This window comes from Heptranchias perlo, chromosome 8 (assembly GCF_035084215.1).
Source record: "Heptranchias perlo isolate sHepPer1 chromosome 8, sHepPer1.hap1, whole genome shotgun sequence".
NCBI classification, from domain to species: domain Eukaryota; kingdom Metazoa; phylum Chordata; class Chondrichthyes; order Hexanchiformes; family Hexanchidae; genus Heptranchias; species Heptranchias perlo.
The window spans coordinates 41653410-41670713 of NC_090332.1; the positions used below are offsets into that span (position 1 = coordinate 41653410).

A 17304-nucleotide genomic window follows, 5' to 3' on the forward strand; every position below is an offset into this window, starting at 1 on the left:
TTGAAAAAAAGTGAGGAATTCATAGGGGGAAACCATTATAGCACTATTGGAGCAAATGGTAGCAGGGGAGGGAAGGCAGCAGCACAATAATTGCCACGAAAGCTCCTGAAAACAGTCATAGCTTTTTATTTTGTTTTTCTTGCTAACAAAATGATTGAGAAATGGGCTTAGAATTTGCCAATCTTCTTACTGGGTTCTTTAACTTATTACTATATACAGCTCAATTCCTAACAACCCTGGACACCCAGTTTATGTGGGCAGATAATGGAATTAGTGTTACTTAGGTTGAAATGACCCAAAAATCGTACAAAAGTGTACAATATAATTTTGGCATTATTGGCATGCACTTTACATCTGAAAATGTAATAGCTCAAGGCAAGGGCTTCCTCTTCTGTTTGTAGCGAAATCAGAAACAATTATTTACACTCACATCTGTAATTTTGATAGTTAAGAGAAAGGTTTCCCTTCCTGAAAATTTTCACCTCCTGCTCCTTGACCCCGTTCCCAAGAAACTGGTGATCATCCAACTTCCCTTCTTGACCACCATGCCAGCTGACATTGTAAATGGTTCCATCTCCATCCCTTTCAATGCTGCTATCAGCTCCTCCTCAAAAGACCCACTCTCAATCCCTCTTTCTATGCAAATTCCTGCCGCAACTCCAACCTCCTTCCCTCTCGAAGATGCAGTCCTATCCCAAATCTGTGCCCAACGTTCCTGCACCTCCATGGTTAAATCTCAACAACCAGGTTTCTGTCTCTGCCACAGCACTGAAACAGCCCTAATCCAAGTCACAAATGACATTCTCTGTGACTATGACCATGATCCACATTATCTCTTCTTGTCCTCTCTGCGGCCTTTGACACGGTCGACCACGCCACCTTCCACCAACACCTCTCTTCCATCGTCTAGCTCAGGGCAATTGCCCTCACTTGATTCCAGTCTGACCTATCTAATTGTAACGATAGAATCTCCAGCAATGGCTTCTCTTCCAGCTCTTGCACAGCCACCTCCGGAGTCCTCCAAGGATTTATCCTTGGCCCTCTCCTCTTCATCATTCACATGGTGCCCCTTGGTGACATCATCCAGAGACATGGGGGTCAATATTTATCCCCCCACGACGGCAGGAGGGGGTCGGTGGGGGGTTTAAAAAAAAATTGGGGATCGCGTCCACAACCCGCCACGTATGCACCTGCCGTCATTTTTATGCCATTTAACAGCTGCCGGCCCAGTGCTCAGGAAACCTGGCAGCGAAATGGAGATGGGAGTAGCTGGCTCCATCAGGTAAATGCTTTTTAGAGCATTTCTTGTGGGCCAGGAGGAGCAGGAGTGCTTCCCCGGCTGCTGCGATCGGCCTCCCCCCAACCCCCTCTTCAACCCCAGATCTTTCCCTCCCTCCCTGTTGTCAGGCCCTAAACCTCCCCAACGGTCCCCGGCTATGACCTCCTGCCACTGACTTTCCCGCCCGGCAGCCAGCCAGCCAGCCAAGCTGATCGGCTGCTGGGCCGGAAACGGAAGAAGAAAATAATAATGAGGTCCCACCATTAAATTTGGTGGGACCTCCACATACCTGGGATATTTCCGGGTTTACCCCGTGCAAACATGCTCCCACGTTCCCTCCCAGTAAATATCAGGGCCATGGTGTCAGCTTCCACATGCACGTTGATGACAACCAGCTCCAGCCCTCCATCACATCTCGATACCTCAACGGCTTCTTTTATTAGATTGCTTTTCTGATAAAGCTTTGTTTTCCTCCAGTTAAACATTGGAAACACTGAAGTCATTGTCTTTGGCCCTCGCCATGAACTCCATACCCCTGCCATCGATTCCATCGTGCTCCTAGCCATTGTCTGAAACTAAACCAGTCTGTTTGCAATCTTTGTGTCCTATTCCACCCTGAGCTGAGATTCTGACCTCATATACTCTCCATCACAAAAACTACCTACTTCCACCTCGAACTTCACTTCCACCCCTGCATCAGCCCTTCTGCTCCTAAAACCTTCATTCATGTCTTTGTCACTTCGAGACCCAACCATTCTAATGCACTCCTGGTTGGTTGCCCATCCCCCACCCTCTAAACTTCAGCTCATCGTAAACTCTACTGCCTATATCCTATCCCGCACCAGGTTCTGCACACCTATCACCCCAGCCTTGCTGACCTACATTGGTTTCTGGTCCTCCAACACCTCCAATTTAAAAGTTTCACCCTCATATTTAAATGCCTTTATGGTGTTGCCTCTTCCCATCTCCAACTCCTCCAGCCCTACAATCCCACGAACTGTCTACTTCTCTGACTAGCCTTTTATGCATCTCCTCCTCCCTTTGCTCCACCACTGGAGGCCATGTCTTTCAGCCATCTAGGCTCCGGAATTCCTTCCCTAAACCTTGCAATCTCCCTCTCTTCCTTTAAGAACCTCCTTAAACTCACATCTGACCAAGCTTTTGGTCACGCACCTAATATCTCTTTCTTTGGCTTGGCGGACATTTTTTTTGATTATGCCTCTGTGAAATGCCTTGGGGCTTGTTAAAGGCGCTATATAAGTGCAAGTTGTTGTTGACACTATTCCCAAGGGGGATTTAATAAATAACATTTTATTTTTTTTAATTCAATTTAGAATTTAGTGCTTATCATTTATCAGCTGAAGATTACTTCTTGGTAACTTACAGAATTTAGGTTACAACTGTTCCATTAATGTGAATAACAATACATCAATGCCTTGGAATGCGCACAGCATTAGCACAGACAACTGCTGTTGCCACAGAAAGGGATATAACTAAAACTAGATAGCGGAGGGGAAGGGAAATTCCAAAACTGTAACCTAACCCCCCGTGGAATTTCAGTTGATAATTATTAATGCCTACAATTTTGCTCACAGTTTGTTAAGACACCTGAACTAGTGATTCATATTTTCTCATTGTTTCTGCAGATGATCCACTTTCATGAGCATATGTACAGGTGTAAAGACTTTACATTAAAAAACAGCTGATCTATATATAATGTGTGAATGGTTTTGTGCCTGGCAGATGGCTTTTAATATAGACAATGCAGTGTGAAGCATCTGGATAGGTGCAATTCCAAGCATGTAAACACCATGCAAGGTTGCCTGCTCAAGGCTGCCCAGTGAGAAGGGCTTGGGGAGGAGGGTTTATAGTGCATGATTCAATGAAGGTCCATGACCAGTGTCGCTAGATTATTGTGGAATATAATAGGGTGTTAAAATGTATTGCTAGGTCAATTTAATATAAGAAGAAATTCTATCCTTTCCATGTATAAAGGCTTGGTCAGGCTGCTTGTAGAATAGAGTGTTCAGCTTTGGTCCCCTCACATGGGCGCTATCAAAAAGGTTCAGAGGAGGGCCAGTCAATTGATAAGTAGTTTAAGGGCCCTTAATTATCAGGACAAGGTTGGAGGGTTGTAGCTTTTTAATTTGGAAAAGTGTCACCTTGAGGAGATGTGATTGACATCCTTAAAATAACAAAAGACTATTTGAGTTAGGTTGGCACAGGGATGTAAGTACAAGTTACAACAGCATAGAACTAGATGCTAGGAAATAGTTCCTTTCGCAAGAAGTCTTCAATCTTTGGAATACATTGCCAGCATGTGCAGTAAATGTGGATTTGCTGCAAACATTAAAAGGTGAGTTGGACGATTTCTGCGAATGGCAAATATCTTAACCTTCAGAAAGTAGATAAAGGAGAATGATAGGTCTGGCCCAAAAGTTAAAATTCTAAATTGGGGAAAGGCCAATTTTGATGGTATTAGACAGGAACTTTCAGAAGTTGATTGGGAGAGTCTGTTGGCTGGCAAAGGGACGTCTGGTAAGTGGGAGGCTTTCAAAAGTGTGTTAACCAGGGTTCAGGGTAAGCACATTCCTTATAAAGTGAAGGGCAAGGCTGGTAGAAGTAGGGAACCTTGGATGACTTGGGAGATTGAGGCCCTAGTCAAAAAGAAGAAGGAGGCATATGACATGCATAGACAGCTGGGATCAAGTGGATCCCTTGAAGAGTATAGAGATTGCTGGAGTAGAGTTAAGAGAGAAATCAGGAGGGCAAAAAGGGGGCATGAGATTGCTTTGGCAGATAAGGCAAAGGAGAATCCAAAGAGCTTCTACAAATACATAAAGGGCAAAAGAGTAACTAGGGAGAGAGTAGGGCCTCTTAAGGATCAACAAGGTCATCTATGTGCAGAACCACAAGAGATGGGTGAGATCCTAAATGAATATTTCACATCGGTATTTACGGTTGAGAAAGGCATGGATGTTAGGGAACTTGGGGAAATAAATAGTGATGTCTTGAGGAGTGTACATATTACAGAGAGGGAGGTGCTGGAAGTCTTAACGCGCATCAAGGTAGATAAATCTCCGGGACCTGATGAAATGTATCCCAGGACGTTATGGGAGGTTAGGGAGGAAATTGCGGGTCCCCTAGCAGAGATATTTGAATCATCGACAGCTACAAGTGAGGTGCCTGAAGATTGGAGGGTAGCAAATGTTGTGCCTTTGTTTAAGAAGGGCGGCAGGGAAAAGCCTGGGAACTACAGACCGGTGAGCCTGACATCTGTAGTGGGTAAGTTGTTAGAGGGTATTCTGAGAGACAGGATCTATGGGCATTTGGAGAGGCAGGGACTGATTAGGAACAGTCAGCATGGTTTTGTGAGAGGAAAATCATGTCTCACAAATTTGATTGAGTTTTTTGAAGGGGTAACCAAGAAGATAGATGAGGGCTGTGCAGTCGACGTGGTCTACATGGACTTTAGCAAAGCCTTTGACAAGGTACCGCATGGTAGGTTGTTACATAAGATTAAATCTCATGGGATCCAAGGTGAGGTAGCCAATTGGATACAAAATTGGCTTGACAACAGAAGACAGAGGGTGGTTGTAGAGGGTTGTTTTTCAAACTGGAGGCCTGTGACCAGCGGTGTGCCTCAGGGATCGGTGCTGGGTCCGCTGTTATTTGTTATTTATATTAATGATTTGGATGAGAATTTAGGAGGCATGGTTAGTAAGTTTGCAGATGACACCAAGATTGGTGGCATTGTGGACAGTGAAGAAGGTTATCTAGGATTGCAACGGGATCTTGATAAATTGGGCCAGTGGGCCGATGAATGGCAGATGGAGTTTAATTTAGATAAATGTGACGTGATGCATTTTGGGAGATCGAATCGGGCCAGGACCTACTCCATTAATGGTAGGGCGTTGGGGAGAGTTATAGAACAAAGAGATCTAGGAGTACAGGTTCATAGCTCCTTGGAAGTGGAGTCACAGGTGGATAGGGTGGTGAAGAAGGCATTCAGCATGCTTGGTTTCATTGGTCAGAACATTGAATACAGGAGTTGGGATGTCTTGTTGAAGTTGTACAAGACATTAGTAAGGCCACACTTGGAATACTGTGTACAGTTCTGGTCACCCTATTATAGAAAGGATATTATTAAACTAGAAAGAGTGCAGAAAAGATTTACTAGGATGCTACCGGGACTTGATGGTTTGACTTATAGGGAGAGGTTGGATAGACTGAGACTTTTTTCCCTGGAGAGTAGGAGGTTGAGGGGTGATCTTATAGAAGTCTATAAAATAATGAGGGGCATAGATAAGGTCGATAGTCAAAATCTTTTCCCAAAGGTAGGGGTGTCTATAACGAGGGGGCATAGATTTAAGGTGAGAGGGGAGAGATACAAAAGGGTCCAGAGGGGCAATTTTTTCACTCAAAGGGTGGTGAGTGTCTGGAACGAGCTGCCAGGGGCAGTAGTAGAGGCGGGTACAATTTTGTCTTTTGAAAAGCATTTGGACAGTTACATGGGTAAGATGGGTATAGAGGGATATGGGCCAAGTGCAGGCAATTGGGACTAGCTTAGTGGTATAAACTGGGCGACATGGACATGTTGGGCCGAAGGGCCTGTTTCCATGTTGTAAACTTCTATGATCCTAAGTCAATGGGGGCTAGCATCACCAGACATTATGATTTCCTGAAGCTACCTTGACTGCCTTTGCGGCTTGGAGAAGAATTGCCTCTTCTAGGAAATAGCATGACTGAAGGGGATTGGGGAAACAGATGGGAATGACAGTGTGTGTAAGTTGTATTGTATTGGGTTGGAACTGGCTCAATGGACTAGCTGGACTTTTACTGTCTTTTTTCATACGTTCACTCTGTACTGTAACATACGTAACACATTTTGCTTAGCATTTAGCAGAGAATTATTGACACCTTTTTTTTTAGTCTCTGGTTTTCCTTTTCTAGCTCCAGGAACTTAAAGTTACTGCCATCTGTAGAATCCATGGCACTGCGAAGTTCCTCCACAGTTTTCAGCAGAGCCTGGTTTTCTTTCTCCATCTTAAGCAAACGACTTGAGGTCAGCTCATTCACTTCCTGACCTAGGGACTTGTGCAGCCCTGCAAATATTTTAATAACAAAATCAGACTAAATGATTCATTAACATTTTAATGAATTATCAATAGTTTTCATAGCCACAGTAGTGCAGTAGTTTCCTGTTTCATAATTCTAATTTAGTTAATCAAATTTCTGGTCTTCATATTGTAAAAAGGATACAGGGGCACTGGAGATGGTGCAAAAAAGATTTACAAGAATGATATCAGGATTAAGAGGTTAAAACTATCAGGAAAGAATGAACAGGCTGGGGCTCTTTTCTATAGAAAAAAGGCTGAGGGGTGACCTAATAGAAGTCTTTAAGATTATGAAAGGGTTTGATCGGGAAGATGTAGAGAAAATGTTTCCGCTTGTGGAGGAGTCCAAAACTAGGGCCCATAAATATAAAGCAGTCACCAATAAATCCAATAAGGAATTCAGGAAAAACTTCTTTACCTAGAGAGTGGTTAGAATGTGGAACTCGCTACCACATGGAGTAGTTGAGGCGAATAGCATTGATGCATTTAAGGGGTAAATGAGGGAGAAAGGAATAGAAGATTATGCTGATAGGGTTAGATGAAGGTGGGTGGGAGGAGGCATAAACACCAGTTTGGCCAAATAGCCTTTTTCTGTAAATTTGGTAGACTAGAGATCTGTTTCAATCAAATCAACTGAAAAATGTTCTGCCCAAGCATTATATACATTTTGAACTGTTAGAGAAATGTGTGTATGTAATATATTATATACACTTTTGAAAATATTATCCTCTACTTTCCCAAAATTAATCTCTTGCACCGTCCATGACAGTGAAGATGGGCAGTAAACTTGCCTCTGCCAATTCTACTCTGAATCCAGTCAGTCGACCCTATGCAAGTGCAGTCCAGAGGTGATTCTCAGTTTCATTTTTCTCCCACCCTCAGATTTTTCGATCTTCCCTGTTGTTTTTCTGTAGCAGTATAGTTGAGATTGGGAACTCAGTGGTCCAAGGGATCACTGGCAGGATTCTGTGTCCCATCACTCTGTGGTGTGATGCATTGATACACTCCAATGTACTGCCTCACTAAGTTGCTTGTCTCCTTAAATTCTAGCAATTATGAGTAATTAATTTTACTTAATGACACAAAATTAGCTGCCCGTCAAGAGAAACTATTTAAAAATGTTTGCTTATACTATCAACAGCATTTTCAGAATATTTAAACATAAATGGAGGAATGAACCAAACAAAATTGAGGAATCTTAAATTCCTCGATGATAATGATGTGAAAAATAATTTTGGAAGAGCTGCAATGAAGAGGGTTGACCAAAATTATATCAAGAAACTAGTAATTAATATAACAGGTTTACTATGCCTTTACCTACCTTCAGAGAATTCAGTAGTCTTGGATAGCTGTTCTAGTTCCCAGCCCAAGTGCAATGATTCATCCATGCTCTGTTTCTGAGCCATTTCAAGGATCAAGTTTTCTTCCATTAGTTCCTCAATACGCTTTCTGTCTGTGTCATGTTCCTGCATTGAAAAAATACAGCTCAAATGAACACAAACTGCATTTCGTAAATGAGGAAAAAGTTGAGTGCTGAATTAGAATAAAAGGGATGTTAGAACAAACATAGTTAGAACAAACATATCAAAAATTTATGAAATAGCCATAAAATATGATAGTGTACACTTCCTGTCCATTTCACACTTCACTTCATGTACCTAACATTTTTGTAATGCTACTTCTGTCATGTCTATCATGCCTGGGTATCACTTTAAACCTATATGGACCGTAAGATATGTATACTTACCATTATACTTACCTTTCAGTCCTCTCAATTTTAGGTGGCCCTGTTGCTCATCATAGCTCATTTTCACAGGTTTTTCTCTAGGTGGCACTGCAAGCATGCTTTATTAATTTAATATTCATTATTTAATTCTGTGAGCTGCAGTGTTCCCTGGAGGCAAGTTTTATTTTACATTTATTTAACTTTTATTTTCAATTCTTCTAAGTTTTGGAATTTTAATCTTAAATTTACTTAACTTTTATTTGCCTGCTTCCTGCCTTCAGCCTTCCTGCTCACTTCCTCTGTATGTTGCCCCAAAGCCTTTCTGCCTGCTTTCTACTGTTGCTAGGCTCCCTCAGGCTATTTGTCCACTTAACCTTCCTACTAGGACCCTGGTCTTCCCACTCAAACTGAGGCTTTGTGCCTGTTGCTGCTCTTCATAATTTATAGTGCAAGAAATGCTTTAAAGAAAAACGGTGATTCACAGCTTAGCGCCAAAAAAAACCCCAGTTTTTGGATCTGGCTGGTCAGGAATAGTGGGGTGGGGGAGGGGGTGAAGCAACAGGGAGTGAGGGGATAGTGGGAAGAAGGAACAATGCAGGTGTCCATGGGAGCAAGGAAGATTGATGGGGTTGAGGGCAAGGGGGAAATGGGAAACAGAAAGAGTAAACAAAGAAAAATATCTTGAATTTATATAGCTCCTTTCACAGCCTCTATATGACTCCAAAGAACTTTACAACAGTGACTACATTTCAAAATTACTTTATTGGCTGTAATGTAGAGGAGGGGAAGTGTATTGGACAGGGAGAGCAGGTATCGGGTAAGGGGGATAGAGCTCCACCCCTTCACGTTGCATTGCTGAGCTGCCCTGCATACTAGTCATATTCTGCCCACTGCTGTCCTGGCAGGATCTTCCCCCCCCCACCAATATGAAAGCCACCCATGGGAGACTGTCTGGATCCCTTCTCACACCAGCTACCCTGTAGACTGACAGTTGCCCTGCATGCCTGCAACCTGCCACCACAAAACAAGCCTGCGGCCTGGACAGATATGACCAATCCCCCCGCCCCCATCCCATGATCTAATGGCCTGTGACCTTTGTTGCCACCCTTACTACCTGAAAAATGCAGCCTGTGGCCGTCTGTGGCTCCCATCCCTGCGTGATGTGCTCTGCAGCTGCCACCAGAAAACATGGACCTCAATGGTTCCCTTCTCTGGTATGGCACCTAGCACCTGCTATCCAAAAAGGGAAAAGAAAAAGAATAAGAGGACAGAGAAAGATGCACAAAAAAGAATGGGGAAGGGAAGAGAAATACACAGAATCTACAGCACAGAAACACACCATTCAGATCAAATGATCTATGCTGGTGTTTACACTCCACACGAGCTTCCTCCCACCCTACCTGCATAACTCTCTATTCCCATCTCCCTCATGTATGCATCAAGTCTCCTCTTAAGTGTGTCAAATGCTATCTGTTTCAACCACTCCATGTGCCAGTGAGTTCCACATTCTCACCACTCTAAAGAAATTCCTCCTAAATTCTTTATTTGATTTGTTAGTGGCAATCTCATATTTAGGATCCCTTTTTCTGGAATCATCCACAAGTGTACGTCCATGCCCACCCTATCAAACCCCAGTACTTTCTTTACACTCTTTATAGCCTTATCAACTTGCATTGCTACTTTTAGTGATTTATGTATCTGCATTCCAAGATCTTTCAGCTCCTCCACCTCATTTAGTTTCTTACTTTCCAAGGAATAAGTGGCCTCCTTATTCTTCCTATGAAAATGAACCACCTCACACTTCGCTATATTAAATCCCATTTGCCATTTAACTGTCCACTTTGCAAGTCTATTTATCTCTTGGTGCAGTCCTCCACGTTATTAGCTATACCCCCCAATTTGGTAACATCTACAAAATTCAACACCAAACCTTCAATTCCCGAGACCAAATCATTTATGTATATAGTAAACAGTGGTCCCAGCACAGATCCCTGTGGGACCCCATTTCCCACTGAGAAACTTCCCTTAATACCTACATCTTTCAATCCATTCTGCTCCATGCCCCTGACTCCACAGCCCTGGCGTTTGTCATGAGTCTCTTACGTGGCAACATAATGATAAGAAACAGGTAAAAGACTCTGTGCTCCAATTTACTGTGAGTAACGTCATGGAAAATTCACAAGTAGAAACAAAAATGTCCTATGAATTAAATAGTTCATACTTAAATTGTTTCTGCATAATATTTGATTATCCACAAAGGATATGGTCGTGCTCATTTTTTTGAAGGAAATTCAACATACAAATAAGATATCATCCGACATGGCAGAATTGTTTCTTTCAGTCAGGTGATGTGCTATATGTAAGATCTTTTGTAATAAATCCCCACATAGCTATTGTATATTTAATAGAAACACAACTGAAGTCAATGTGAATCAGGGGGAAAACTCTCCAGTGGCTGGAGTCATACTTAGCGCAAAGGAAGATGGTAGTGGTTGTTGGAGGCCAATCATCTCAGCCCCAGGACATTGCTGCAGGAGTTCCTCAGGGCAGTGTCCTAGGCCCAACCATCTTCAGCTGCTTCATCAATGATTTTCCCGCCATCATAAGGTCAGAAACGGGGATGTTTGCTGATGATTGCACAGTGTTCAGTTCCATTCGCAATCCCTCAGATTATGAAACTGTCTGTGCCCACATGCAGCAAGACCTGGACAACATCCAAGCTTGGGCTGATAAGTGGCAAGTAACATTCGCGCCAGACAAGTGCCAGGCAATGACCATCTCCAACAAGAGAGTCCAACCACCTCCCCTTGACATTCAATGGCATTACCATCGTCAAATCCCTCACCATCAACATCATGGGGGGTCACCATTGATCAGAAACTTAACTGGACCAGCCACATAAATACTGCGGTTACAAGAGCAGGTCAGAGGCTGGGTATTCTGCAGCGAGTGACTTACCTCCTGTCTCCTCAAAGCCTTTCCACCATCTACAAGGCACACGTCAGGAGTATGATGGAATACTCTCCACTTGCCTGGATGAGTGCAGCTCCAACAACACTCAAGAACCTTGACACCAACCAGGACAAAGCAGACCGCTTGATTGGCACCCCATCCACCACCTTAAACATTCACTCCCTCCACCACCAATGCACCTTTGCTCCAGTGTGTACCATCTACAAGATGCACTGTAGCAACTCGCCAAGGCTTCTTCGACAGCACCTCCCAAGCGCACGACCTCTACCATCTAGAAGGACAAGGGCAGCAAGTGCATGGGAACATTCCCCTCCAAGTCACACACATCCCGACTTGAAAATATATCACCATTCCTTCATTGTCGCTGGGTCAAAATCCTGGAACTCCCTACCTAACAGCACTGTGGGAGTACCTTCACCACACGGACTGCAGTGGTTCAAGAAAGCGGCTCACCACCACCTACTCAAGGGCAATTAGGGACGGGCAATAAATGCTGGCCTTGCCAGCGACGCCCACATCCCATGAATGAATAAAAAACAAATCCAGCAAAACGAAATCGAAGCCTACCATTTCCATATCATGTAATTTAGCCATTAACTGTAGGTTCTCTTTCTCGAATTCATGCAGTTTGTCACAACGGGCTCGGGCTCCCTCAAGTTGGTCTTCCAACATTGTTTTTGTCTCCAACAAGATTTTGTTATCTTCTTTTAACTCCTGAAATTTTTAATTACAAAGAATATTAACAAGTTCTATTTCACAAGAAAATAATAGTTGGTGTTGATTCTATAACCCAGCATACCTCAGTTCTTGCTTTGTAAAATTCTATGTCATGGAGTCGATCTTTATATCGGATAACTTCACTTTCAAGCTTATCAACTTTAATTGCTTTTTCACGCAGTGAGTCGAGCTCATCACGATATGCCCTAGCAGAGCGAGCATCAGACTGAAGTTGCAGGTTCTGGCAAATAAATGCACAATTACATTTCAAAACAAAATGGTAAGGACAATAGCTTGTGCACTCATTTTGTGCAGGCTTTTTAATAGCAAGATTAAGAAGCCCAAAATGAACTAATTACTGCAAGTATATTTGCAACCAGAATGTTTTAATCTCATGTATTACTTGTGATTTATCTGAATACTATGAAGTTGACTGGCAAGATTGGGTAATTTTTTTGTTGTTGAACAGTGCTACACAGCAAAAGTATATAAAATTTGGAAGCAGTTTCAATATTTACTCCCAAAGTACAATACTTACATTAAGTGCACTTAATATACAGATGCACAACAGTTAATCTAAAGTTTAAACTAAACCATATGCACACCTCTTGTTGTAGTCTTTTTAGTTCAACTTCCATTTGTTCCAGCTCCTGCTTATTGTCCAACAATTGCTCGGTTTTCTCCTCCCTTAAAATAAATGAAACACTCCAGTTCAAAAAAAAGTAGGACTCATTATGTATAACTAGTCACACCACAGGTTACAATATCAATCCTGAAGCACGTCCTACAAATCTCTAGGACTACATAAATGTACAAATAAAAAAGTAGAACCTGCAGAACCGATGCTTAACCTTTCACAACTTAATTGGTGTAGAATTTCCTCGTACCACACGTAGAGCTGTATTATGTATTCCTTACTACATTTTTTTCTACATTTTTTTCTATCCTCACCTTTCTGCCCACACTTCCTCTGAAGTGCCTTGGGACATTTTTCTATGTTAAAGGTGCCATATATGAGTACAAATTGTTCTTGTTGTATATTCTAAGTTCAGCAATACCTGAAGATTTAATGTTTCATCTTGCCCATATAATAAATTATTAAGATTTAGTCCAAGAGCAGAAAGAAAATTTGCTACATGAAAAAATAGCTCATTTAGCATGACATATAACAATGAAAAAAATATTCTACACAAAATAGATAAGATAACCTTTATGATTAACATATTCAAATGCTCAGCCACTATTTTGCAGGTAATATCAGACTGCACATTAGGCCGTTGTTCCGTGTTCATCAGGCCGTTGTTCCGTGTACATCATAGTAGGTACAGCACAGGAGGAGGCCATTTGGCCTAACATGCCTGTGCCGGCTCTTTGTAAGAGCTTTCCAATAGTCCCATTATCCTGTTCTTTCCCCATAACCCTGTAAATTTTTCCCTTCAAGTATTTATTCAATTCCCTATTGAAAGTTACAATTGAATCTGCTTCCACCACCCTTTCAGGCAGTGCATTCCAGATCATTACAACTCGCTGCGTTAAAAAAATGTTTCCTCATGTCACCTCTGGCTCTTTTGCCAACCACCTTAAATTTGTGTCCTCTGGTTACCGAATCTTGTGTCACTGGAAACAGTTTCTCCTTATTTACTCCTTCAAAACCGTTCATGATTTTGAACACCTCTATCAAATCTCCCCTTAACCTTCTCTGTTCTAAGGAGAACAACCCTAGCTTCTTCAGTCTCTCCACATAACTGAAGTCCCTCATCCCTGCTACCAGTCTATTAAATCTCTTCTGCACCCTCTCTAAGGCCTTGACAACCTCCCTAAAGTATGGTGCCCAGAACTGAACACAATACTCTAGATAAGGCCTAACAAGCGTTTTTATTAAGGAGCATAACTTCCTTGCTTTTGTATTCTATGTCTCTATTAATAAAGCCCAGGATCCGATATGCTTTTTTAAGAGCCTTCTCAACTTCTCCTGCCACCTTCAAAGATTTGTGTATGCGCACCCACAGATCTCTCTGTTCCTGCACCCTGTTTAAAATTGTACCATTTAGTTTATATTGCTTCTCCTCATTCTTCCTACCAAAATGCATCACTTCAAACTTCATCTGCCATGTGTCTGCCCATTTCACCAGTCTGTCTACGTCCTCCTGAAGTCTGTTACTATCCTCCACACTGTTTACTATATTTCCGAGTTTCGTGTCATCTGCAAACTTTGCAATTATATCCTCTATACCCAAGTCCAGGTCATTAATATATATCAAAAAGAGCAGTAGTCCGAATACTGACGCCTGGGGAACACCACTGTATACTTTCCTCCAGTCTGAAAAACAACCGTTCACCATTACGCTCTGCTTTCTGTCCCCCAGCCAATTATGTATCCACGCTGCCACTGTCCCTTTAATCTCATGGGCATTAATTTTGCTAACAAATCCATTATGTGGTACTTTATCAAATGCCTTTCGAAAGTCCATATGCACAACATCAACCGCATTACCCTCATCAACCCTCTCCGTTACTTAATCAAATAACTCAATCACGATTTTCCTTGAACAAATCCGTGCTGACTTTCATTTATTAGCCCATACTTTTCCAAGTGCCAATTAATTTTGTCCTGGATTATTGTGTCGAAGTTTCCTCACCACCGAAATTAGGCTGACCGGCTTGTAATTGCCGGGTTTATCCCTCTCCCCTTTTTTGAACAGGGGTGTAAAATATGCAATCCTCCAGTTTTCCGGCACTGTCCCCATATCTAGGGAGGATTTGAAGATTGTGACCAGAGCCTCCGCAATTTCCACCCTTACTTCCCTCAGTAACCGAGGATGCATCCCATCTGGACCGGGTGACTTTTTTATTTAGAGTACTGCCAATCTTTTAAGTATTTTTATCCTATCCAATAGCGCTAATACCTCCTCCTTCACTGCTACAATAGCAGCATCCACTTCTCTAGTGAAGACGGATGTAAAGTATTCATTTAGTGCCTCAGCCATGCCCTCTGCCTCCACAAGGAGTTGTTCCTAATCAGTCCAATGCATCCTTTGACTACCCTTTTACTATTCATATGTTTATAAAAGACTTTTGGGTTCCCTTTTATGTTACCTGCTAATCTATTCTCATACTCTCTCTTTGCCCCGCTTATTCCCTTTTTTAGATCTCCTCTGTACTTTCTGCATTCAGCCTGGTTCTCTACTGTATTATGAACCTTATATTAACCATAAGCCTCCTTTTTCTGTTTTATTTTCATCTCTATATCTTTAGTCATCCAGGGAGCTCTAGCTTTGGATGCCGTTCCTTTCCCCCTCGTAGGGATGTGTCTACTCTGTACCCAAGCCAACTCCTCCTTGAAGGCCTCCCATTATTCAATTACTGTTTTGCCTACCAATTTTTGATTCCAATCCACCTGGGCAAGATACCTTTCTAACTCACTGAAATTTGCCCTCCTCCAGTTAAGCATTTTCACATTTGATTGTTCCTTGTCCTTTTCCATAACTATTCTAAACCTAATGATATGATCACAGTTCCCCAAATGCTCCCCCACTCAAACATGCTCCACCTGCCCCACTTCATTCCCCAGAACTAGATCCAGCACTGTTTCCTTCCTGGTTGGGCTGGAGACACACTATTCCAGAAAGTTCTCCAACACATTTCAGGAATTCCTCCCCCTCTTTGCCCTTTACACTCTGTTACTGTAACAGCCTATATAGGGATAACTGAAGTCCCCCATTATCACTACTCTATAGTTCTTGCATCTTTCTGTAATTTGCCTGCAAATGTTCTCCTCTATCTCCTTCTCACTCTTTGGTGGCCTACAGTATACACCCTGCAGCGTAATAGCTCCTCCATTATTCCTCAATTCTAACCAAATAGATTCTGTCTTTGACCCCTCAACTACATCATCCCTTTCCAGTGCTATAACAGTGTCTTTGATCAATACCACCACCCCCCCTTCTTTCATTCCTTCCCTATCTTTCCTGAAAACCTTGTAGCCAGGAATATTTAGTACCCAATCGTCCCCTTTTTTTTGTCAAGTCTCTGTTATTGCCACTATATCAGTCCCATGTGGCAATATGAGCCTGCAGCACACCAACCTTATTTACCACACTACGTGCAATTACGCACATGCACTCCAATCTCATCTTGGACTGCCTTGCATTTGCCCCGTCTGATCCCTCCAATTTCTGAACTATCCTTTACCTAGCGCTACCTTCCCAGTCCTCTGTGTACCTTGTTTCTCCTCTAATGTTTCATCCTGGTGCCCACCCCACTGCCAAATTAGTTTAAACCCTCCCCCACAGCACGAGTTAACCTCCTCGTGAGGACATTGGTCCCAGCTCTACTGAGTTGTAACCTGTCCATCTTGAACAGATCCCTCCTGCCCCAGAACAGTGGGAGAGCATTTTGGTGGTAGTGATCATAATTTAGTTAGATTAGCATAGTTATGGAAAAGGACAGAGATAGAACTGGAGTAAAAGTTCTAAATTGGGGAAAGGCCAATTTTACTAAGCTGAGAAGTGATTCAACAAAAGTGGACTGGAAACAGCTACTCAAAGGTAAATCAGTGTCAGAGCACTGGGAGGCATTCAAGGTGGAGATTCAAGGGGTTCAGAGTAAACATGTTCCCACAAAGAACTTCCTTCTGGAACTTCCAACTTGGAAGGGGAGTAAACAGTGAGGAGGATAGTGATAGACTTGAAGAGGATATAGACAAGCTGGTGGCATGGGCGGACATGTGGCAGATGAAATTGAATGCAGAAAAATGTGAAATGATACATTTTGGTAGGAAGAACAAGGAGAGGCGATATAAACTAGAGGGCACAAATCTAAAAGGGGTTCGGGAACAGAGAGATCTGCGGGTATATGTGCACAAATCGTTGGAGGCAGGGCAGGTTGAGAAAGCGGTTAAAAAAGCATACGGGACCCCGGGCATTTTGAACAGAGGTATAGAGGTATAGGCAGTCATGATGAACCTTTATAAAACAATGGTTCGGCCACAACTGGAAGATTGTGTCCAGTTCTAGGCACCACATTTTAGGAAAGATGTGAAGGCCTTAGAGAGGGTGCAGAAGAGATTTACTGGAATGATTCCAGGGATGAGGGACTTTAATTACTTAGAAAGACTGGAGAAGCTGGAGTTGTTCTCCTTGGAACAGAGATGGTTGCGAGGAGGTTTGATAGAGGTATTCAAAATCATGAACCGTCCAGACAGAGTAGATAGAGAGAAACTGTTCCGTTGGCGGAAGGGTCAAGAACCAGAGGTCATAAGATTTAAGGTGAATGGCAAAAGGACCAAAGGTGGCATGAGGAAAAACTTTTTTACGCAGCGAGTGGTTAGGATCTGGAATGCACTGCACGAGGGGGTGGTGGAGGCAGATTCAATCATGGCCTTCAAAGAGGGAACTGGGTAAGTACTTGAAAGGAAAACATTTGCAGGGCTATGGGGATAGGGTGGGGGAGTTGGACTAGCTGGATTGCTCTTGCATCGAGCCGGTGTGAAC

General features: G+C 42.7%; 1 protein-coding gene across 6 annotated transcripts in view; it reads right to left on the minus strand.

Annotated features, from left to right (window-relative positions):
- Nucleotides 1–17304, minus strand: part of LOC137324578 (girdin-like) — a 233772-nt gene that overhangs the window by 97287 nt on the left and 119181 nt on the right. For all 6 annotated transcript variants that reach the window (XM_067989025.1, XM_067989023.1, XM_067989024.1 and 3 more), the window contains exons 9-13: nt 12418–12499; nt 11895–12053; nt 11663–11809; nt 7718–7862; nt 6200–6384 (exon numbers count right to left, since the gene is read on the minus strand). In XM_067989025.1, coding sequence (XP_067845126.1) covers nt 6200–6384; nt 7718–7862; nt 11663–11809; nt 11895–12053; nt 12418–12499 — 718 coding nt within the window. The remainder of the gene's footprint in view (nt 1–6199; nt 6385–7717; nt 7863–11662; nt 11810–11894; nt 12054–12417; nt 12500–17304) is intronic.